Source organism: Dreissena polymorpha, chromosome 2 (assembly GCF_020536995.1).
Source record: "Dreissena polymorpha isolate Duluth1 chromosome 2, UMN_Dpol_1.0, whole genome shotgun sequence".
Taxonomy (NCBI): Eukaryota; Metazoa; Mollusca; class Bivalvia; order Myida; family Dreissenidae; genus Dreissena; species Dreissena polymorpha.
The window spans coordinates 62,125,657-62,151,329 of NC_068356.1; the positions used below are offsets into that span (position 1 = coordinate 62,125,657).

The window sequence follows — 25,673 nt, forward strand, 5'->3', positions numbered from 1 at the left end:
AACAACTTCATGTTCCTAGCATAGATTTTCCACTCCAAAGTGCCATGACATTAAAATATGTGCAATTTTAATCGAAGATGTAACTGGACACAAAAATTGAACATTTATTCAATAAAAAACATTAAAATAATCAAAAGTTTTTCCTTTCTTTGATTCCAAATGAAAGACTAGTTACTTAGAAACATTTAAAACGATAGCAGTTCATAATTCTTGATTATAAATGACAATTCTGACATGTTTTTAGAAATCAGAGACTAACATTGGACGACAAAATGACTCTCGTTATCTCGATGTCAAAGAAATCAGACAAATTGCGAAGAGATAACCGAAGTTTATCCTATTTTCACCTTTTCATGTATGTAGTTTAATGCTGATTGAAAGAAATGCTGAAAGCTCCTATATTTCAGCATTAATTCCAACCTGCATTAAACAATGTTAACTAATTGGTTAGCTAATTGGTTAGTTAATTGGTTCACTTTTCAAAATAAAAAACTAAGCACATTACAGAACTTAAAAGGGGCTAAACACCTTCAAAAATTAAACCACAAATCTGATTTTATATCAATATATGAATGACAAGGAATATTAAACTATATTCAGTGCATATTGACCAATCAGATAAACGGATTTTAACTTGCAGGGTAATAAAAAAATAATAGCTTTTAAGGAGACAGATAGTAATTAACATATTATTTATTCTGAGATTTTCACAGACTAAAACAACAGCAAACTCTAAACTGCAAACATGGTATTTCTCCCTCTCTCTCTGCTTCACTTGTCTTCCTTGTAACCTGGAAATATAGGATGAGTTACATATTTTTAAAATTCAAAAAAAGAAGTCAAAATAAAGTCAAAGACGGGGGAAATGCTTCAAAATCTGAGAAAACAAATGTATGTAGGTAAAGGTTTTGTTTATTATAGTGTCACCCCTATTAAAAGGGTAAGTCAGTCTGGCTTATGAGACACTTCCAACTGATTATACCAAGTACCTCCCAACTTCTATCACTAGGCAAGATGCCAGACGGATTTCAGTCACTAACCATTAATTTAACTAGCTCGCGGCTCAGGAACTGGCCATTTTATAATAAGTCCCAAAAGAAACATTTCCTGGACAAACGCTCCCTCTTGGGCTCGAACCTTCAACCTCCCGGTCCCAAGGCGGACACCTTAACCATTAGGCCACAGTACATTTACAATGTACATGTCACAGTTGATGCATACTTAATGTAACATTAAATACTTCAACTTACTTTCAAATCTGTAAAGTAGCCGACGACCTAGCTTGGACACTTTAGGTGGTTCCAACTTTCTCTGGATATCTGATTCAAGGATGGTATGCCTTATTTCATTCATAACCCATGCATTATCTTTATATTTCTTGAAGAATATGACCCACGGCCATTCATCCACCTAAAATGTAATACATGTTTAGTTGTTAACTATTGAGTTAAAGTTGCTGCTTATATAGTAAAACAAAAGCTTCTATACTATTGTTACTTATAACAAGTAAGGTGTTTCTAGCTTTAAAACAAATGCTTGCTTGATTCAATGGCATGTTTAGCTGCTTCCTATTAAATGCTCACTTCAGTACTTAAGTGTTGTTTATGGTTTGGAACAAGAAATTGTCTCATTAAAAAAACACCTTTATTTGAAATTCTGAATTATCTCCAAAAATCAAATTATAAATTTATTAAATATATACATGTATACAAACATATTAAAAGTTTGCCAGACATTGATTTCAAATTTCAAAGACAGTTCAATATAGTTTCAAACTAGAAAGAAAATGAATTCTTAAAAATAACTGTGAATGACATTAACCCTTTGCAGCATATACCCATCTTTTATGTTACTACTCAATTTAAAAAAAACAGTTCCAATGGTACACATTTCATAGACATAACAAATTTTGTTTTGCATACCACTATATAGATTATACCAGTATAAAGATTAGTAGTGAATAGCATGAAACAAGATCAGCCGGCTGATTCATGCTATCCACACATGGCATTTTCAATTTCATTTTATACTGCAAAGGGTTGAAGTACTTGAAAACAATGGAACAGAAACAATAAACTGGACTAACGATTAACCCCAACAAAATGATTACTCACTACACCAGGAAGAAAACTTCTACCATGTTTGATCAATATGTAATCTCCAGCACAAATCCTATGGTAATGATTTAATACAATATTTATATCTATCACCTTAGTCTATTATTTTTTATTAAGACAAGTACCTTTTCAAACACTCATTAGGTTCTACATGTATCACAGTGATCATTTATACATGAACATACATTTCCTGGGTAAGGGTATTCCAATATTGAGTGTATAGTAACTGCTTACTACAATGCTTAAATTAGGGGAAGAGAGAGAGAGAGACCTGCAAGTTGTCTTGAATTTAAAAACTGGGAAAAAAAATATCAGATTAAAATAAACTTCTTAAAGCATAATAAATCTAGTATATAAATGTACCTGATTATCTGTTCAGTATTGGAGCTTGGTGGTTGTCTGGTCACATCATTGAACTTCTTTACAGTTTCATCACTGGGTAACATCTCGACATAGTTACTGGCTGACTGCTTGGTCTGCTTGCTCGCCAACTGCTCGAGTTGGTCACTATCAGAATGCTCTGTCTGGTTTCTGACTGACTGCTCTGACTGGTTGCTGGATGACTGCTCAGTCCAATTCCACAGAGACTGCTCAAGCTCCCTATGGTATAACACATACTTATAAATACATACCTAATACCTTTTTGAATGTTTATGTTTTAAAACAATGTGTATGTATGGTAGAACCACAAACACAGGTAAGTGGAAAGCATCCCACACAGAAGTTCTTACCCCGACTTGGACTCTAACCCACACTGTCAGAGCCCGAGATGATATCTACCATAACCTAAATAACATAACTTAAATATTGTAGCTTTGGTGAAACTAACTATTGAGTATCCGGTTCGAGATCCGGTCGGTTCGAACTTCTTTCCGGCAATGAAAATATGTCACTCACCTACAATACTTAGATTATGTGAGTATGAAGTCAGCGATATGGAAAGAAGTGGTGTAAGTACTGGTGTGAGAAAGCCAGGAAAGCATGGTAGATGCACTGACCGCCATGATATGACCGAAGCTGTTAAAAAGCGACGTAAACCCCATCACTCGTCACAACACTATTCTATTTTCTTAATTAGAATAGTATTAAAATGATGTACCTGAATGAAGTCATCTGGTCACTGGCTATGTGCTCTGTCTGGTCACTGGCTGGCTGCTTGGTCGGGTCATTGGCTGTCTGGTCACTGGATGGCTGCTCGGTTTGGTCAATGGCCGACTTCTTGGTCTGCTTACACAGAGACTGTTCGAGCTCCCTGTCGTAAAACACATACTTATACATACATAAAACTTATGAACACTGAATATGTCTATGTTTATTTGTTTTGAACCAATGTGTATGTATGGTAGGACCACAAACGTACATCAGGTACGTTGAAGGCATCCCAAATCTTGCCCCGACCGAGACACAAACCTGCACTGTGAGGGCCCCGAGAGTTTAGCGACCATAACCTCTGACCAACCCCTATTGCACTTTTAAAAAATGTATCAAAATAATTTAAAACCTGTAGACTTGGTGATCCTAACCATTAAATATTTCGAAGACTATGAATTATGAGGACTTGGCACAACACTATTCTATCTTCTGAGTTGAAATAGTCTTGTGCTGAATCCTTAAAAAAAACTGTTTAAAAATGTATTGAAAAGATGTACCTTAATGAAGTTTTCTGGATACTGGCATACTGCTGGGTCTGGTCACTGGCTGACTGCTGGGTCTGGTCACTGGCATACAGCTGGGTCTGGTCACTGGCTAACTGCTTGGTCTGGTCACTGGCTAACTGCTGGGTCTGGTCACTGGCTAACTGCTGGGTCTGGTCACTGCATCAGACGTAACATGGACATCAATTGCTAGTGTCCAGTTACATCTCTTGGCACAGACATCAGGAAAAACATGTGTTTGTTAAATGCAGATAAAAGAAAAAGCATTGCTGATCAATGTATGAACTTACCTGCACTGCAACCATTTAAAGTACTTATAACACTTTGATGCACATACAACTATTACTTGTGCACATTGAAGATGTAATTTTGACACCAAAACAAAAAAGTCCCTGTAACAAAGACACAACTCATTGCATCAATGTTACATCTTAGAAAGCAAACTCAATTAGAACAGTGTATAGTTAATTTATTGTATGAAATAAATAGGGAAACAACTCAGGATGGAATGGATTAAAAATGTCATGATGATTTTCTTCCCAACAATTAAATGATCAGAAATTGCCTTCTGATAAGACATGGCATGTAACTAGGACACGACGGGTTTCCCAATTAATTGTAGTCCAAGTTACATCCTTTATGTCGAAAATGTAGTCCACGTTACATCTTTTGCTCAAACACTGTATTTGGTTAAACATAACAATTTAAAACATGGAACAGGGTAATCTCTAATTTGTTTCCATCCAGGCACAAGTATGTGGGAAAATATAAGTCGTAGCAGACAACAAAGACGACTAAATGCATTTTCATTCCTAAGATGTAACTTGGACACGACGTCTATTTTGAACATCGCCATTGAATCTTGCAGTTCTGTCGTCCTTGATTCATTTGCATTTTATTTTCGTACCAAAGTCAAATCATAATTCTATTCGAATTACTTTAAAACAATAAAACGATACCTAAGGCATGTCGTTTCACAAAAAAACTCGGATGTTTAAGGCTAGGTTAGGTTATTTCAGACGTAACTCTCTTCACTTACCGAACTCGTGTCGAAGATTCGGCCATGTTGTCAGCTTTTGTGTACACAAATTCGTTGAATGCGTTCTACGTCATCAAATAATGTGTGCAGTTATTTTCCGGCGCCTTTGCGCAACCGATATGTGAAAGTAAACAGCGTTATCGTAAAAAAAATGATTTTTCGAGACGTAACATTTTGGACACAAAAGGTCGCCCGATTTTATTTTTAGAAATAGCGGAAATGTAACGTTACCCCCCAAATTGATTTATTCTGATGATGATTGTAGGTATTTTGAAGGCAACACCGTACCATTGTAAGCACTGATTAGACACAGACTTAAGTGTAAAACTTATATCTCTAAAGACGTAACAAATTGGACTCGAAAATTACGTCTCGAAGGACCAATTTAAAAATCTATTTTTCTTTTAAATGGTTTACAGAGGCTCTTCTATTTTGTAAGCATGCTTTAGGGGTTCCATCTGTTTATTGATTATTTACTTTGTTCAAGACGTAACTCGGCATAAAGATGCAACATTAAACGCGATTTATGCACTATCAAAAAAAATCTAAAAAAATGTCCACATTTTCACCACATTATGTGGATTTTCCCCTGATCGTGGAAAGCTGTAATTACATTTACCAGTGATGATATTCGCCAGTTTAATGCACTTATCCATGAAATAAGAAACTACATGCACAAACAGCAGGAAGTTAAGGTAAAATGTGATTCTTTGAGATGTAACAGAAATTCCTGGACAGTGAATTCTGGATCATATATATCTTGTAATAACTTTATGCATACAACACTTTAGATTCGATATTCGTATGTTCATGCTACATTTTATTTGTAAATTAGTCTGTGTGCGTGCATTATATGTTATTTCTAAAAAAATAATTCGTTGATAGCGTACCAATTGTTGATGTTTAAGCCTCTGACATAATTTGCCAAATTCCGACAGAGATAGAAGTGGTGTTCAAAAAACACTCCAAGATAAATGTGCTGACATGGAAATACAAGCACTAGTCTGCAGAAAATAAGCATTAATATCACTCGACACACATTAACGTAGCATTCAACATTGTCCGATTTTAAAAGGGCTTTAACATAGACTTTTAAAATAATGCATCTCTTTATTAGCGTAAAACAAAACATGCGTTGCAAGTCCTGTATTTAAAACTTGGCACAATGTTGCAATAGTTTGCATTAAAATATATTTTGTAATACCAGTTATAATTTAAGATATGTTTAATTACACAGTAAATATTTATTATGGTTCCATGGACAAATCCCTTGTACAAAACTGTAATATGCATGAGCGCTTTATGTTCTTGTATCACAATGATATATTAAATTATTGACGAAGCAACATATTGTAATTGCTAATAGTTAAGCGAAATATATGTGTACACAGTTTCAATTGTTTTTATGCAAATGTTTCAAACGAGTTACCAATATGACATTGCATTATTCATTCAAGTTATACTTGCCCATGTTATTATATATCAATTGTTTTAAACTCACCAACGTTTTTAAATGGCGAAACAACATATTAAGTAACACTTAACTGCAATCATTTAATTGTTTATATTTTTGTTTAGTAATAATAGTATTTAAAGAGTTTTTGGTATTCGTAGCGAGCACATATATTTTGGCTAGTACGAGTAATAAAACTGGTAATTTTGAACAATTTAAGTTACAAATATACATAAAAATATGCCTAAATATCTAAACCTGTATATGCAATACCTATACAAAAATAGTATACCTGTACAAAATATGGTCTATTCTGTATATGACAGCTCATGTTTTAGTACAGTAGGTATAACTTAAGCATTAACAGATAAGTAATACATCTGAAAGTGTTATTCCTCATGAATGTCAATTAGATCTATTTACTTTAATACATTTGATTAAAAAAACAACGGTTAAACCTGCTTTACTTTTTTGGGTATTTCCATTAAGATCTAAATTAGCTTTTATTAAAGTTATGCGTACAATAAAAAAATAAACGAATAATTCAATTAAAGTCACACTGATAAAAAAAATTGGAACTCAATATATGCTCAAATGATTTATCTTTGATCACTTATCATCATTTGTAATATGTCAATTCACAGCATAACCAATGGCGCTATTTAGTGATTGTGTTACCCACGCGAATGTATGGCACCATAGTACATTAAAAATTTAATCAGAGTAACACATGTTTGAAAATCATTTTCGCCAGCATAAAATAATGAAGAACAAAATCGGACATGTTACTGGAATGAACAGATTGTTGAAATTTAATTTCTTTGTTATCATAAGTTCACACAATGGTTTATTTGTTTAATTGTTTTAGTGTAACCATTTAATTGACATATTTACCCATGCATAGGATAGTCATATAAGAGAAAGGTCTCACTCCATTAAAACTGCTCAACGAATCAATTTGATTACCAGCCTGTGATTGCATAAAAACAAAAATTAACATTCATACTATTATAAGTTATTATTAATTTTTGTTGTTGTTAATTTAGGAAACGGACGACGAAGAAGTCGACGGATTATGACTTATCAGTTGTCGACGTTGAGTACGATTAGTTTATGTTATGTACCTAGCAGTTTTACATAGTTTGCACTTTTGCCCAGAGAGGATGTCCGCAAATTTAAATAAGATTAAGACTCTTTGGCAAATATTCCGATTCAAAATTACTTGAAACGGTCCTCGTTTCAACCATAAAATATGTTTAAGGATTCATTGATATCCCATTTCAGCTCAATATTTATTTCTTCACAAAGGTACGTCGGAAACCGACATATCGAACTTATATTTCAGATGTCCATGAAACACGATGCATCGTAAAACATGTGCTTGCAAAGCGGCCTGCGCAATATATCTCATCTCTTAGCACACGATACACCAGGAGTAAAAGATACATCCACCAGGCACTTGCCGTATGACAGTGAACTTTTTGACGATAGAATAGGCACTTGCAGTATGACAGTGATCTTCTTGATGATAGAAAAGCCGAACATGATACAAGGAAATCTTAACCCTTTGTATAAGATGGTGACCAAGATCGTGAAGCGTTTTCATATACACATAATGCTGATTATTTCAACCGAATTAATGGGGGGGGGGATTAAACGATTATTTTGTAACAACACATGTCATTCCGTAGTATAGAGACAACGCAACTAAAATTATATTTTCGCTATAATATCAGTATAAGGCCTATCAGTGTTTTCACGAAGGTCATTTTCATTGACAACCATGCTAAACTACATGCAAGAAAGGAAATGTGTGTTTGAAAATAACATAAAAGAGGGGCAGTAATTCATTTAAAATACGTCCTTCTACCAAGCATACTTCAAAACAAACAGGCGTGTAAATAAATCATTAGCTTATCTCGAGCCCGGCATAAAGTAGTCGGTACATTGCTGTCAAGGAAAAATCGAAGGCTCCATAATATTATTATGTTGTTTGGCTACGTTACCGCTGACTGTAGTTATAATGTCATCTAAAGTGGTTTATCGAGCAGGATGGTAATCTTTTCTCTTATAATACGTCTAGTTTAGCTTTGTATCTGCATCTAAGTATGCGTTAAATATTTCCTTGTACACCCGTCCTGCATAGTTCAATGCCAATAACGATATGAAAATGGGGCATTACTATGGCTTTACACATATAGATAATGCACCTCTAAACTGTACATTCGTAACTTAAAACGTAAAATACAAAACCAACCAAAAATTACGTTAAATGCAACAAAACAATAGACAACATTTTAAGGTAAATCATAAGTGACAAAAGTCATATTTGATGTAAGAAGGTTTTTTAATTTACAAATCTTTTAAAATGCTTCAACTACATTTTAATAGCAATTAATTTATAAGAATTAGACAAAAGACACATTACACATAGATAAATATGTTTAATTAGTGTAAGTATATATTTGCACTTCATTATATGTTAATGCGCAGCTTTTAACTAAACGTTTGTATTGTATTTGTATAAAAGAATATCGCGTTTGACTAAAAGTCATTTAGGGTAACAATAATTTGAGTCCGTCAATATATCTTTTTCTTATCTTACTAGCACAACATAACCGACCAAGCTTGACTCTTAACTTACTTAATGTCTTCCGCATTGGGTTCCATACTTTGTCACAGGACTGCTCGACAATTATTTATATGACCCATATACTTTTCCCTGTGCATTATACCTACAAATAAAAGGTATATTTGTATTTATGAAATTGGATAATTATTAGCTGGAGATCAATTCAGTTCCCTTAGTCGTTTATTAAATGACCTACCGCATGTACAAAACACGAGCAGTGTTTAAAGGTTATAAGACACGTCAATCCCTCACATAAAATATTGATAAAATCCACACGTGTAAATAAGAACCATTGACATTCACATTAAAAAGCAATACAAAAGAATATCAATTGGGATCTAATTGAAAGTCAGTTTAACAACTGTCAGACGTAGTTAAAACGTCTTTGATAGGTCAAAAATCGCATAATTACAATTTCAAAGCTCATTTCGCTTGTAGTGCATGTATGTTAATTGTAAAGAGAAACGTGTGGAATGGAATTCGACGCTTAAGGACAATGTTTTGTAGTTCTTTCGGGCAGCATTGTCAGCATTGTGATTTATTAATTAATTGATGTATTCAATCGCCAAACATTCTTGAAAGCACTTGGTTTTCTTTTTAATTCAACGAATTTACATAAGAATGTATTCAATTTTTTCTTCAAAACTGTTATATGTGATTGCTTGAACGATAAACCAATCCGAAATGTGCACTTACAGCTGGAATTCCATGTTGCCACTGTTTATCGCTCTTATATCTTTTACTCTTTCTTTTCAGAGCATGGTACTTGGAAATGTTGCCTCTGTTTATTTCAAGTATCTACATATCCGACATGTACATACGCTTACCTACTTTTTATGAACTACTTGCATGAACTTCAAACGTATAACAATCAAAACAGTAATGTATTGCTGAAATGATTATTAGACGCATCATATCACGTTGATGGTATTTGAAATAGATTTAAAACAGGGGGACAATGCTAAATTGTTATAGTATTAACATATATATTATAGAACTTTGAGATTCTCAATATGCTAAATAAAATTATGAAAAAACATGCGCCTATTTGAATATATTTGAACTAGAAATTCACATACTCACATTATCAGTATGCATATAATAATCACAGGTCTGAAAAATATTGTTTAACTTAACACTTTATATATAATATATTGCTATTCTGATAAGAGCACTGCACTGCCACTGTTGGTATGCACAGATGTTTTTAAGCAAATATTTCATGGAAGTCTGATTGCAGGATTTATGTTTATGCTAATTGGCATATTCGCATATCATTTCCACAAACACTTCATCCTCAGCATTAAACATCCACAAAGTTATGCAAAACAAGCAAGGCAACACAAAGATAAAATGCGAACGAGATATTTTACTTAATATAAATAATTCCGCTATCTTTGATCATTCTGGATCATGACACTTCCTCGAAATGAAGGCTGTTCCTAGAATAAATTCGGCTTCCCAGGTAAATCGTACTAATCACTCGCCTATTGGCTGGGTCATGATTCAACTCTTAATATATAAACGGCGCGCTTTAACCAAGGTTTAACATCGAAAAGGATTTGCTCATGCACACAAAACGTATTCAGGTTTTGCAGTGAAACTTATCAATAACCAGGTAAGTGAATTATATATATATATATATATATATATATATATATATATATATATATATATATATATATATATATATATATATTTAAATAGAGTTTAAATAGAGTTTTCTTCATGCATGATAGTACTATAATAACTCAGAAAACTCAAATTAATAAATTATATCGATATGTTCTCGATAATAAAAAAGTATTTGCAATCCTTATTTTGTTGTAAAAATACTAATTCTGAAATATTTTCTGCTCTTACAAAGGGTATGATTATTGAAGTGTACATCCATATTATATAAACTTTTGATTTTTGTTAAACACGATTTATATAAAGAGTCGATACGTCTTATTCCCGGTGCTATTTAACTTTTGCATTCAATAAATTCCAAAACGCGTTGTTGCACCTTTTAACAAACCATGCAACTGAATCATCAATTTACTTCCATAAAAGAAGAAAATGCGTTGAATGAATCAATAGATGGTAAGTCTAATATGTGAGATGAGTTGCGCGAAATGTGTGTTTCTTTTTATATAGTTGTACTTTCGACAACATTTTAAATAAACAAGAGGACCGTGATAGCATGTAAGCGCTCACCTTAGATAATGTACACCAATGCTGAGGACTTGACAAAGTGTTTTAGTCTTTGTTAACAATTGATGTACATTCAAACATGGCCTTTATATTGTCAAGATACTACTACTACTACTACTACTACTGCTACTATACTACTACTACTACTACTACTACTACTACTACTACTACAACTACTACTACTACTACTACTACTACTACTACTATTACTACTACTACTACTACTACTACTACTACTACTACTACTACTGCTACTACTACTACTTCTACTACTACTACTACTACTACTACTACTACTACTTCGTCTACTACTGCTACTACTACTACTACTACACACTACACAACAAACGACGACGACGACGACGACGACGACTACTACGAGACACGACGACACTACTACGACTACACAACGGCGACGTACGGCGACGACTACGACACTACGACGACGACTACGGCACGACACGACTACACGATACACTACTTTAGACTACTACGAACTCATACACTACTCGACGACTACGCGACGACGACGACGACTGACGACAGACGCTACAACACTACTACTACGACTACTACTACTACTACTATAATAATAATAATATAGAATAAAATAATTATAATATTTAAATACTAATAATTCTTTACTATTACTACAACAACCACCCCATCACAACCACCACCATCAGCACACCACCACCACCACCACCGACCCCCCTACTACTACTCTACTACTTATACTTACTCGTCGAATTTTGTCTTCCTAGGTAGCCATCAAGGGGTGTTGGTGTGTATCTAACTCGTGAACGGAGCCTAAAAAAGTTGGCCTTAGCCAAGGTTGTTCTTTCAGCGAAATTGTGAGTGAAAGCGTCGTTGTATCAAAGATGGCGTGCCTTCTAAGCGCAGAACAGCAAGAGCTTAAACGAATACATAAAAAAATAGAGCGGCAGTTGAGAAAAGACAAACGAGATGCCAGGAGAGAACTAAAGTTGCTGTTGTTGGGTACGTAGTGCTGGCGACCAGTTCCGTTTGTATGCTTGACGAAGTGTTTTTTATATTGCAATGTCTGCATAAGCGACCATCTTGAGTATTTATAAATGTCGTATCGGACGCTAAAATACATGTTGGTACTGTATTCTAATGCGTAATAAGGTTCCACACATATTCATATATGTTGCTAATACATTGAATACTACGAGTTAAACATGTTTCTGACTTTATGTTGTGAAACGCAATCAATACAGACATCTTACTACACATGTTGCCAACTATTGAACGATTGATCCTGCTTAATTGTGTTTCATTATGCAGTTATATGGTTTTATGTGAGTGTTGCAATTTAGAATTCATACTTCACACAATACATGTATGCCAGTAAGACAAATCTGAAAATAAAGTGATATGTATTGACAAAAAACATTTATACTAGGTTTAGGGCAAATATCCCGCCCTTGGTTTTCCCTCTTGAATTTTCCCATCCTGGTCAGTACTATTTAAGTAGGCTGCGCTATGTAAAACCGAGCAATAATAGTAGTCAAATTGTACAGATTGAACCCGATTTAACAATTTTGATATGCTATCGACTATAACATGAGAAATCAAATTTCTTTCAGGCACTGGCGAGAGTGGCAAGAGCACGTTCATCAAGCAGATGCGGATAATCCATGGTGCGGGCTACTCAGAGGACGATAAACGGTGGTTTATCAATATCGTGTATCAGAACCTCTTCATGGCCATGAATGCAATGATTCGTGCAATGGACACGCTGAAAATCAACTTTAACGACCCGAATAATGAAGTTTGTATGTTTTGTATTGGTAACAAAATACTCTATGATATGTTATTCTGTTAACTTGAGTACCCTTTCACACATTAATTACATGTAAATCGGAAATATGTCCTAAATTGGGTTTCGTTGCTGGGTTTTCAAGGCTAAAATTGAGGATAATGGGGTGGGAGAACATACGCTATCAGCTAGTGCTTTTTGACGTGAGTGGGAATGTTGCAGAATTCAGATATCCACTGAAAAAATCACTTCAAATCATTACCATGTTTAAAATATTACCATGTTAAAAATATACTGCTAATAGCCTTTATGTCAATCCTAAATGCGTTTGGTCTTTTCACTTACCCATACTACTAGTTCACGTGCCAACAGAAAACAAGTATTTAAAGTATTTACCGACCCTTTATCTTGCCATTGAGGCCAGTCTTCTGAAAAATTTATTGAACCGTGTGGGTATTTACTAGCTCTGTTTAAGCTGGGACGCCAGCTGCTACTGCTTATTAATGATTTGTCTTCTTTTTTGCAGGGCAATGCTAGCCTCGTTCGCCAGATCGATCACGAACACGAGACAGTGTCTACCTTCGAGCAGCAGTTTGTGGACGCCATCAAGGCGCTGTGGGCAGATAGCGGTATACAGGAATGCTACGACAGGCGGAGGGAATATCAGCTGACAGACTCTGCTAAATAGTATGTCTGCAACTTGTTTAAGAAAGAGTTATTCAAAGAAAATAGAACTCATTTAAGCTGTTTTTGTCAAAACATTTGTATTTTAAAAATTGAGTATTGACGAAATATAATCTCTTCATTAAATCAACTGAAGATATAAATACACAAGATCTCAGGGTAGTGATATTGTGTGTTTTTTGTCGAATGTGTAGCCGACATTCACCCTCATTCTCAATCTCGGGCATTCGGCTCCATTCCCAAACTCAAAAAAAATTAGTTTACCCCAATGACAGCCTTAGATTAGCAATGTATGGTTTTCATAAATATGGCACAATTATTTTTTGTTAAATGCAACATTCATTAAGTTGAACTATTGTAATCTTATATCAATAACGATTGTATTTTCATTTTTAATGTAATTGTTAGCAAACACAGCACTAATTTCCCAAAATAACTCATAATGACGCCATTTTTCTCAATTCCAAGTGTCCCGGACCCATTCAAAAATGCAGAAAAACTCTACAGGGTTTTCATGAAGACTAGAGAGTTGCAGAGGTTTATTGGAGCAAAAAATGTCGCAACGTAAACAAAACCATTTTGTCACTTAATCCCCCATGCCATTTGTAGCACTAATTCAATACACTGTATGACATTAATATCATGGGCACTATTATAACATGTAAATAGTTATATAAAGTACAAGACGTTACTTATTTTTTCACAATTATCTTTGTTTATATACAATAAAGAAAAACAATCATTCGACAAACAACATAAATACCAAACATCGTCATATATAATGCCAAAATCAATAAAACAGTACACTGCCTAAATTTTAAGAATTATGTAAATACACATAAAAGCACATACCTATTCATCTGAAAAAGAAATATCAATTATCTGAACTTTAAAGATCTCAATTCCAATTGTTTAAACAGTTACATTCGGTCATACTCCGTTTTTTGACACTTAATATTTATGCTTTGCAGGCTCTATCGTTCTATTTATTGGTCTTCGTGAAGGATTTTCAAGACATGTTTTAGTCATTAGTTTGGAATGGTGTCACCACTTTGGCCAATTTATCGCAAAAGCTAATAATTGCGATCCACTACGAATCACTTGGAGACGGACTAATCACATTTCTTTCACATTCAATTTTTGTACTGCTTTTTGTGGCAATAGAGTCTTGAATACATTTGACGACTTAAATTGTACAGTGTATTAACAAGAATCATGTAACATATTAGATACTTTTAAGCCTATATATTTTATGACGAACTGTTCATTACCGATCAATATTTGAGCCTCATTACGTCTGTGGTTAATGATGTCCCACACTGCGTTTAGTGGCACACTCAAATATATATTTCTTCCAGTAACAGCTAATGGTTAATAATCTTAAAGTTTATTTAAATGTGTATGTATATGATTTTTATGTTAAAATTGTATGTTCTTAATCGTAATCAAACACTTATGTGAATTTATATGAATATGTATGAGGAAATTTAAAAACAAAGGTGAATGGTTTTAAACTTTTTATGAAGCTCGAAGGAATTCAATCAAAAAGGGAAACTAGAGCGTTAAACTAAAATTTAGTGATATTTTCTAAGCATTGAAGCTGCTTGGGAAATGACATTTCAGGGCTAAGTTTCAATTTTCATGAGATTGAAGAAATTTTCTGCCGGTATACAGTAGAAATCCAGCTGTAGCATTTAGCATACAAAATGCCACGATTATTGTTTTCTTCAATGAAATTGATAACGATAATGGTATCCAATGCATTATATGGTTACTGACACGTCTACTAGTATTTGATGCAGAACAAGAGTCCATCTGCAAAAAAATGCCACAGTGACACTACGGCAGAATGAGTTTATGACTGAACAAACGGAACATTGTTCAGTCTCCACACTAAACACAAGCCATGTTTCTTGTGAAATAAAATAAAATAAAATAATTTCAATTATTAATAGATTTGAGCTAGTGATCATTTCATCTGTTACTTTAATAGCACAATAATTCAGGCTTATGGCTGATACCAATTGTAATGTTACAGCTGATTTTGAAGCTGCATAAAACTCTTCAATGTCAATGATGTTCTTGTATTATTTCTTCATAACGTTTGTTCTAGTATTTTTTTTTAAACGTGTTATCTGTTTTTGGAAAAAACATGACATGGCCGTATATACACTATGACATAACTCTCCATGTGTTTTTCTGTTTTAGCTACTTAGATGATGTTGATAGGATCGCTCAGCCTGACTATCTGCCAACGCTGCAGGATATTCTCCGAGTAAGATCCCCGACCACTGGGATCACAGAATATCCATTCAACTTGGATAGTGTAATTTTTAGGTAAGCCAGTCGAGATAATATACTATCCCTTCGACTTCCCAACTAGAACCTTATTATTTAAATAGCACTCAGATGATTGCAAAATGAACTGTGTTCAGTAAGATTTCTGTTGAATGTGTGTGCTTAACCAAACAGAACTCTGATGCTGTGACGTCCGAGATAAACGTTCAGTTACACAATCGCTCCCGTCACAAAAATAGGCTACTAAGGATATGCAAGCAATTTTCTTGAGGCACGTTTTCAGTCTGTGTTTAAAATAAAAAATCCGACACACAAATTTTTTTTTGCTCTATTTGTCATATTTTTGCGATATTGTCGCCATTGGCCATAATGGCGATTGACAGCAGGAACACCGGTGAAGGACCGCGTGCCTTTAGGCGATCGCGTTCGAAGAAAAGCGTCACGCCCCTTCGGAGCACTGGATTAAATTACTGTGTACCCTAAACATATACTATAATGACAACGGCCTTTTCTATTTCTAGAATGGTAGATGTTGGCGGCCAGAGGTCAGAACGGCGCAAGTGGATACACTGTCTTGAAAACGTTACGTCCATAATGTTTTTAGTAGCGTTAAGCGAATATGATCAGGTGTTAGTGGAGTCAGCCAAGGAGGTGAGTACTTTTTTAATTGTTATTTGTGTTTATGGATCCCATCTCCCGTCGACTATATCATTTGCATTACATCCCTGTTTAATGGCAACCCAATATGGTCACAGTGAATTTACCAATCTTAGCTGTATGACACAGTCACAGTGAAACGGATTCAGTGATTGAATCCATTGGAAATTCATATAAACGGTTTCTAAAGATATGGTGATGCAATACAAAGGCCTCACATTTTTAATTAATGCCTTTCAAATCAATACAAGTTCATTAAAATGAACAGGTACTTTTCCAACAAGTTTAAATGTACCTATGCGTTTTCATTAAACCTCTGCGATGCACATTTATAACGAATATGTGAGAGGGTTAATATTGAAGTATTGAAGTTTGTAGGTTGGATGGTAGATCAGTCAGTTGAATAAATAAAGGTCATTCAGATATGCACAAATGCCTAAATTAAATCTGATATGGAAAGCAAGATGGTAAATGCTTAGGTGAATATGTGTTATTAAAAAGCACGTTCTGGTATGGAATATAAATACACTATTTTATAAAGTGTATATAAGTGTATATATTTTTGTATTTAAATCCTCAACTACGTATATGGTAAGAAACAATGTACACTAGTCTAACATTCTGCGGAGTATGAGGTACTTTGAATGCATGTAGAGGATTTTATAAGGAATTATCCAAAGTAGCTTCAGGAATGAGGGACGTTACTTACATATCCAGGGATATATGCGCACAAAGTTCACTTGTTTGCTATTTGTGAGATTCTTTGATTCGAACGGCGTTAACTCCTTACGCTTTGAACGCCGGGAAAAAAATCCAGTGATTGTCAGTTACTGGCAATCTCATTCCTGAGTATTGACATAGATATTTCCCTTGGTTTAATGTTGTCGTGTCTTACTTAACGAGTATTGACGGAATTTATTTAGAATACAATCGTAGATACCACAGTATCCGAAACAATTGTGCTAAAATATATATTTTTGAACAAGGAACTTATGTTCTCTTTGACTCTACAGAACCGGATAGAGGAATCAAAGGCCTTGTTCCGCACTATCATCACATACCAGTGGTTTCAAAACTCTTCAGTCATATTGTTCCTCAACAAGACGGACCTTCTAGAGGAAAAGATTATGCATTCGCACTTAGTCGATTATTTCCCGGACTTTGATGGTAAGTTTGGTCTATTATATCCAAGAATAAGGATGTTAATGTGTCAATTATTTTTGGATTTTATGATAAGTTGAGGGAAATAAATTTGATGTTAAGTTTTGTTGATTACTTTCTAAATTTTGAAGTATAATTTTTCAATATTTATAATTAATGTTAAACTACACTAATAATGCGTGGTTGCTTATGCTTAGGCATTCACTATAAGTCATCTATTTACCATCATTCGATGTTATATTGGGATAATCAATAATTATTCTCCAGATTGTAATACTAAAATATTCGTTTGATGGACGCTTATGTTTCAATATTTGTTGGTACGTTGGGTTGGAATCGAATGAACGGTAAATTGATTCCTTCAATCGTCTTATTATTTTCGAAAATTTAAGAGAACATTTAGATTATTTTTAAGAAAGTGACAGTCACTAAAATTGTTTGATTGTCAATTCTAAAAACATTTTTCCCGATTATTTAATAAAGTTTACTGTCATTATTCCTCCGAGGATTTGTTTTAAAACATTGGTTATTAAAGATTGTCTTATTATGCATTTACACATGGTCTTGATTATGACATGGATATTGCTGCAATTGAATATTATCATGATGATTTTATTACTGCTGCTGTCAATCATGATGTTGCATCTTTAGATAAATGACGTTTTCATATTTGTTAAGGTCCAAAGAAGGATTCACAGGCTGCTAGAGAGTTTATATTACGGATGTTTGTGGACTTGAAAAGAATTATCTACTCGCATTTCACTTGCGCCACAGGTTAGTGTCGAGTTTAACCTATAGAGTTTCACTAACAAATAAATCACAAATAAATCACTTACGCCTTTTTACCATTACTATTTGTAAGTATACATTTAAATATATACATATACAAGATAAGTATGTATACTTTGGAAATTCTTGGCGCGATACAAACTGTAAAACAAAATATTATATGTGCGAGTTTTCGTTTCATCCCATGCTACACCTTTTTAATACAACGTTACCATTTAGATTTTTTTTCTAAAACATGTATACCGGTACTCAAGCTTTTTAGCGTTTGCAGTTTGCAGAGTTTGAATCGGGGCATCGTGCGACTTTATATAAGAAACACATTGTTATCACTCTAGAGGCAACACATTAACCTATTATTGACGAAAATTGGTAGGAATATAATTTTTTACAAAAAATGGGCTAAATTGAAACCTGGGTCATGTGCGTCTAAAAAGGTCAAAAGACCTAATTTTAGAAAAATAACTTCTTATCACTATATAGATGTCACATTTATGACTCAGTCTGAATGTATTGAATGTATAAATCGTAGCATTTTTACCAGTCTTAAATCCACATTTACGACTAAATCCTGATGGATATTTATCAGAGTTTTTATCAGGATAAGGTACGTTATTGAACTAGTCCAATCATAGGAAAGCATTTTTATCGCCGTCGAGGCTACATTTATAACCAAAGTCTTATGAAATAAGGTCATACTTTTTATCTTGATAACATCTTGCTGAGTACGAAATTGGGTCATATGCAACCAAACACTAGGTCACCAGCAGATTAAATCTGATAAAAAGAGTAACCGATTATAAATCTTCATTAATGACTGACGTTGTCATAATAATTATCTTATAAATATGCATGTTCACGCTTGAATTTAATTAAAGGTCACAAGGACACAAAAGGTAGATCAACAGGTCAACAAACAATCTTGATGAAACATTTACAGAAAGATAATATTCACAATACACACACGTGTATGTATATGGGCCGAGAACGACTTTGCGTCAAATCTATGTAGCCTGTTAGGAGGAAAACTGTATGTCTCGGTCTTGATGAAAATTGGTCAAATGTTCTTTTTGACAATACCTAAGCCAAGTCACATGTGTACAAAAACGAGGTCACTTTGGTTAAGTTGTGAAAATTAAATTTAGTTATCGTACTATTTTGTTTTGCTGACATGACATTATAACTTTAAAAGACGTCATGCAACGTAAACAACTTTCTTCTTTTCGGTTTCAACCTTTCTATCAACATCGACAATTTAACAGTTCCTTGAAAATGTTATACTCAGCTATTTTGGAATATATAGATGGATAAAATATGTGACTTTTATTTCTATTGTACTGTTCATTATGTGATGCGATCAATTTAGGCTTTATTATTGGACAAAGTGTAAATCATGTATTATCATTATATTAAATATTGTGAATTGCTGCATTCGTGTATAAGTTAAATGGAAACAATAACTTCCGGCACAATTAAAATGTAAGTGACATTATAAAGCTGGATTGATGATGGTTTAAATAAAATGATTATTGATTTTCTATACAATTATCAAGAAAAGAATAATCAATAAAGTCCGGAAATTAAAAGGGGACAATACATGTTATTGCACAATTTAAGTAACTTACTTTTGTTCAAGACCTTTACATTACCAGGGGACATGTAAGAAGACTTTTAACGAAATTTTATGGGAAAATAATATCATTATTCAAACTAAATATACCACATACCTCTTGAGTCGTTGGTATTTTCATAAAGATCTTACATCACAAATATTTTATAAATTTAAGGCTATGAATCATTATAAACATTATTATTAACCCCTGGTTGATTTTTTCAAATGAGTATCGTCTGTAAACATAAAAAATAATCGTTTGTATTGATAGTGTTAAACCGCCATCTTGAAAAATGCAGTTCTTCTTGAGCCGTGGGTTCTGATTGGCTGTTACACTTTCAAGATATGCGTACTATATATAGACTTAAAACTGACATAACAGGTGAGGTTATTTTTTTGTGTGAAAAAAATGTCAACAATTGATGCATAACGATTCTGTGTTATTTAGGAACACTTTATGAACAAAACGTATCGAGTTATAATGAATTACAATAGTTACCTTTTTTGTCGCATTTTTTTATTTACCAAACAATGTTGACTGTGTCAAAACTATTTTTCCGAAACGAACAGCATCAATTTCGAACGTTGGTTGTAATAAGTGATTTCACACGTTCTGTATACTCACGACTCTAAAAGAACCCACGACACAACAAAAAATGTAATCAGGCTAAAAATATATCCTGGTGTGTCCGGGATATTTTATTTAGTTGTTCTACTGATATAACGTTTTATTTACAAAGCAGTGTTGTTCTTAATTGCAAATACAATATCAGTTACATAAACATATATCTAATTGATGAAAACATTTTATTTCAAAAGCCCTTCGCTCAAAATATCAAAGAACTTGAGCATTTCTAAAACGACATTAAGCTGAACATAAACAAATGTTGAAATGGCCGCTTTACTTGGAATCCTGGGAGCTTCGGGTTGAATATCAGCAAAGTCAAATAGCAAAACATGTGTGTATATAGCTTATACAACAATTTCTACAGCCATTCTTCTCGAGCCCAAATTAAGGTAGCGCATTGATTTATTTACTTGTATTTATAGCATCTGCAGTTGTACGCAGTATTCCAGTAAATCCGTTTGAGGCTCGGTAAATAATGAGAATGTAAACTTACCATTGTGCAACCAAATATCTGTCATCTTCAAAATTACAAAAGACAAACAACTGGAATCTCTTTTTTGTCGCAACATGTTTGTTATTCCCCACTAAGAGGTAGTACATCGGACTTTCTCTGTCCGTTGGTAAGCTTGTCCATAGAAAATATAGTTTTTGAATCGAATTCTTTCCGCATTACTCATTTGAATTAAATTCAACTAAATAGTGAAAAAATGTCTCCACCATCAAGTGTAGATGTGTGGACTCAGCGGGCTGCATTAATCACTTTTGTTACAAATCTATTTTTGATTTAAAAACGTATAACTTGTCTTCTTTCAGATACCGAAAATATCCGGTTAGTGTTTGCAGTAGCGAAAGATACTATTTTACAGCGTAACTTGAAGGAATACAATTTAGTGTAAAAAAAAAGCGGCGAAACGCTTGTGGAGTCGTCATGAAAAGTGACCTTGATTTTTAAACCTTCATTTCTACATCGGTGTGACTGTTGTAAAAACAGTTATACGGCGCTTGTAAACAAAAACACACACACAGTGCCCGGACGAATCATGCAAGAACGATTATTTTCTACATGGAAACCGTTGCCATAGTAGTTTTCTATGACGCAAACATGATAGGGTTGTTCCGTCGTCTTTAAAGACTCAGCCATACTATGTCGGCCATTTTCCTATGTGTTTGTTTGACATCAATTTATATATTATTAAAACTAACCTGCGCTGTTTTTCGACGATCTATGGGAAAGTGATAACTGCTTTGTGGATATGTTATTTACTCACAACTTTGGCGTTTGACGCTGTGAGGAATTGACTCTTGAAAATTTGAAGTAACCGACGAAACTTCAAACGAAGCAGTTTAAGTTATCAGCAAGATTATACATGAGCATACATGCGAAACTGCATTTTATATTCCCAAGGAAACAACATCACTTGTCATCCTATTTTGATGGATGGCATTGACATGAAAACATAAATTCACCAGTCAAAAGCCAAGTGAACAGCGGAATTTTGCCTTCCGTGCCAGCTTACAGACAAGTGTTTGTGTAGAGAATTTCAGAAATGAAATGCATTGTAATGTATTATTGATTGTATATTCTTTACAAACATCGTAAACAAGAATGGTAGCATTTTAGAAGTGATTATTCAAGGGTTTAACGGAAAGCTTGTGTCATCTGATATGTAAATGTGAAGGATAAAGTTTTTTATTCATACCTAGCAAGTTTGTGCTTCAGTCAACGATTGTGTTCCGCACATGAAAATTGTTATCCCCACGCTTTTTGAAAAGCGGAGGGATATTGTGGTTATCTACGGCCGTTTGTCCGTTCGTCCGTCCGTCCGTTCTGGCCACTATCTACTCCTGCACTATAAGCACTAGAACCTTGAAACTTACACAAATGGTAGCTATGAGCATATGTGCGACCCTGCACTATCTGGAATTTTGATCTGACCCCTGGGTCAAAAGTTAGGGGGGTTGGGGTGGGGCCGGGTCAGAGATTTTCACTCATGTTTATGCCCCTGGTATGGTGCATTGGCCATAACTTCTGCAATATTGAAGATAGCAACTTGATATTTGGCATGCATGTGTATCTCATGGAACTGCATATTTTGAATGGTGAAAGGTCAATGTTAAGGTCATCCTTCAAGGTCAAAGGTCAAAAAACAAATCCAAGGGAAGTTAAAAGCTTTAAAGGGAGGTAAGTAATGAACCTTCCAAATTATAAATCAAAGCGGCGCATTAGGGGACATTGTGTTTCTGACAAAACACATCTCTTGTTGTATGTTATTTTACATTAACTTCTTCATATCTACACCGATTCACTTCCAATTGATACTGAACATCTCTTATGACAATACGGTCAATCTCAACTATGCATGGCCCCATTACCAACCCTGCCCCCTTGGTCAAACATGCGGCGTGGGGATACGCGTCGGCCTCTGCCGCGCCATTTCTAGTTCATAATTAAAATAGGTCAATAGTTTTCACATGTGATTAGGTGAATGTTCATTTGTTATTTGGACATGTTCTTTACAAATAGCTTTTGTATGAAACGTTCATTTCATAAAGGGACTAGAATGACCCGAATTCAAGGTTCACATGACGTTCTTATCGCATACAGATTATTAAGTATACAATTAATCCATAAAATGAGTGTAATCACTACCAAAAGTACCGCTTTGATTCTATGATACATTGTCTATAAGGTTTACTATAACTTAGTTTATGGCAAGTGTGACATTTCAAACTTTGCTTATACCGATATATAAGTTTGTGTTTAGTTTGGTTTATGAAAACTCGCTTTCTTAAACAAATTTGAGAATGTTAAATCTTTTAACACAAAACCAAATAATGTTATAAAAAACATAATTAATAAATATGTGTTTTAATCTTAATGTTTTTGACTGCTTTAAATCATATAAGTTTAAACAGGAACATATTGTAACATTGTTTGATGTTGACTTGACTTAAAGTCATCGTGCATATAAATTAAAATTACTAGTTGTATTATACGTTTACCATATGAAAAATTTTTATGTTGCAATTAAAAAATTACCTTTTAACCATGTTTTCTGTATGTTTAATACTTAATTAATAATTATACATTTTTAAGAAATCAAATGTTTAATATTGATCGCGCAATGACCTTCTTATGTTTTACCAAGGTTTAAAACATTTCACTTGACTTCCTTAACTATTACATATTAATTAAATTGGCTATCAGGTTGATAGAAATGCATGCAGTTTTAAAATGGCACCATATTTTAATTAGTTTTGTTTACGGAAAATGCGTTATCTCCTTATGGGCGACCTTAGAAAACGACTGTTGAAGCTTCATATTAAAATCACCTGTTGGAGCGTTCTTTAGATTCCCCAAAGACACCAAGTACTAGTTTGACCCAGGATATTGACTCGGTAATATTTCAAGAAGCCGTATGCTTTCGTTTATTGCAATCGATAAAACGAAAATAGGGTTCAACTAACTAAGTGTAGCAATACATTTTCTTCGCTAACGTAGAAAACAAACAAAACAAGAAAATTGATTTAAATTGCAAATACATAGACATAAATTACTATAAATATACTGGAGAAGACATCTTTTCTGGAGAAGATACACACATTGCAAGTTTACCTCACACAATCAAGAAATACCAAATCGTAAATGTATACAAATAAAAAAAAACAAAGTCGCAGATAATTCAACAACATTTGGAGCGGCACTAATTTATAGTTCTTTACCGATACAAAACAGAAATTACATATTTGTGTGAGATATTACATTTCCTATCTGTGTTTTTGTTTCTTGTTTTAAGAACTAGGTTGTGCGTATAGCACTATTGAATGTAGACGTAAAACCTTCAGTATTATGTATTTAATATTCACAATGACATTCATTTTGACAGAATAGCAAATATAAAGACAGTTTTTATGAAATTCAAAAGAACAGAAATAGTAATACATGTACCAGAAGACAAGAGCGTCCACGAGGAACAAACGAAACTTCCGATCATAGAGGTTCAATATAGGTATTTCGAAAGTACAAAAGTATTTCGGTACCTCAACAATGTTTGCTAATTCATATTTTCATAGTAGAATTTTTGACCAAAAATAGCAGATTTTAGATGTATGACTGGTATAATTGATGCCGAAAACTGGACAACAACAGATAAAAGAAGATATTCATCACGAAGACGCGGCCTACATCAACAAAATAAACAAGCAAGTCAGATTATCCCATGATAAACATTTTTGGAATGCATTCAAAAGTCCAGGCTGAGACATGATGACTTATATGATAATTACATTAGTTTACGAGTTCTGTTTATACAGGTAAGACACATTGTGAACCAATCTTATTACCTAAACAATCGATTCAATTAACATGTAACAATGGAAAAAGAAAGTCAATAATCAGACAATGGTACTGGAAAGCAAAGATTGCACTATAATAATTACATTTTCAGTATGCAATTACCATCAATCATAATCAAAGCGCTCGATTATGTATGAATGCATCAGGATTGAGTTGATGGTGCATTATTGCAATCTTGTGAACTTGATTATGCTACGAACTGTTTCAGGTCACTGAATTTCTTTAATGTTTGCGTTTAAGTAAGTGCGTAGCAGACATTTGTTTGTAATGTGTTTATGTAATTAGTTTTTAATGTAATGTTATGTTATTCCTAAAAAGTTGAAGAAATTGTCGTCTCGCCTTTAATGCTTAGTGTGAGTAATTCACCAATGTTTGGAAAAGTATTATAGGTATCAAATAGGTGTAATCAACGTGTCTCTACATCACAGAAATATTATCATATGTAATGTAAACAAAAAATAATACTCATCAAATATAAATGTACCTCGAAGCCCTCGAAAAAGTTTTTGTGATTTATTTTGTCACGATGTTACAATTGATGCTTTATATAACGTTGGTGCGATTTTTTTTAAACACTTAAGGTAGTAGGTTGGATACTTGCCACTATGTTTATAA

The 25,673-nt window shown here is 33.8% G+C and overlaps 3 protein-coding genes across 3 annotated transcripts in view; 2 read left to right on the forward strand and 1 right to left on the reverse strand.

Annotated features, from left to right (window-relative positions):
* Window positions 1–677: 677 nt before the first annotated feature.
* Window positions 678–5,542, reverse strand: LOC127867282 (uncharacterized). Its single transcript, XM_052408335.1, has 7 exons — window positions 4,812–5,542; window positions 3,767–3,931; window positions 3,217–3,369; window positions 2,481–2,717; window positions 2,115–2,172; window positions 1,251–1,410; window positions 678–791 (listed from the first exon to the last, which is right to left on the reverse strand). Exons 1-7 carry the CDS (start codon window positions 4,835–4,837, stop codon window positions 772–774), a joined length of 819 nt encoding a protein of 272 aa, XP_052264295.1. The 5' UTR covers window positions 4,838–5,542; the 3' UTR covers window positions 678–771.
* Window positions 5,543–10,456: 4,914 nt separating this feature from the next.
* LOC127867281 (guanine nucleotide-binding protein G(q) subunit alpha-like) overlaps window positions 10,457–25,673 on the forward strand; it is a 46,428-nt gene continuing 31,211 nt past the window's right edge. Inside the window, exon 1 of the mRNA XM_052408333.1 lies at window positions 10,457–10,514. The gene's annotated coding sequence lies outside the window, so the exon portion shown is untranslated. The remainder of the gene's footprint in view (window positions 10,515–25,673) is intronic.
* On the forward strand, window positions 11,921–23,657 carry LOC127867279 (guanine nucleotide-binding protein G(q) subunit alpha-like). Its single transcript, XM_052408332.1, has 8 exons — window positions 11,921–12,091; window positions 12,703–12,887; window positions 13,402–13,562; window positions 15,768–15,896; window positions 16,379–16,508; window positions 17,528–17,681; window positions 18,354–18,449; window positions 21,515–23,657. Exons 1-8 carry the CDS (start codon window positions 11,974–11,976, stop codon window positions 21,595–21,597), a joined length of 1,056 nt encoding a protein of 351 aa, XP_052264292.1. The 5' UTR covers window positions 11,921–11,973; the 3' UTR covers window positions 21,598–23,657.

What these genes read in the sequence shown, in the direction of transcription:
- LOC127867282 (XM_052408335.1), bottom strand. Translation starts at nt 4,837, where the DNA reads ATGGCCGAATCTTCGACACGAGTTCG. An exon ending in ATCCAGAAAACTTCATTAAG is followed by an intron (nt 3,370 to 3,766) that starts GTACATCTTTTC and finishes GTTTTACGACAG; the next exon opens with GGAGCTCGAACAGTCTCTGT. An exon ending in GCTACTTTACAGATTTGAAA is followed by an intron (nt 792 to 1,250) that starts GTAAGTTGAAGT and finishes CTATATTTCCAG; the next exon opens with GTTACAAGGAAGACAAGTGA.
- LOC127867279 (XM_052408332.1), top strand. Translation starts at nt 11,974, where the DNA reads ATGGCGTGCCTTCTAAGCGCAGAACAGCAAGAGCTTAAACGAATACAT. An exon ending in TAGTGGAGTCAGCCAAGGAG is followed by an intron (nt 16,509 to 17,527) that starts GTGAGTACTTTT and finishes TTGACTCTACAG; the next exon opens with AACCGGATAGAGGAATCAAA. An exon ending in GCATTTCACTTGCGCCACAG is followed by an intron (nt 18,450 to 21,514) that starts GTTAGTGTCGAG and finishes GTCTTCTTTCAG; the next exon opens with ATACCGAAAATATCCGGTTA.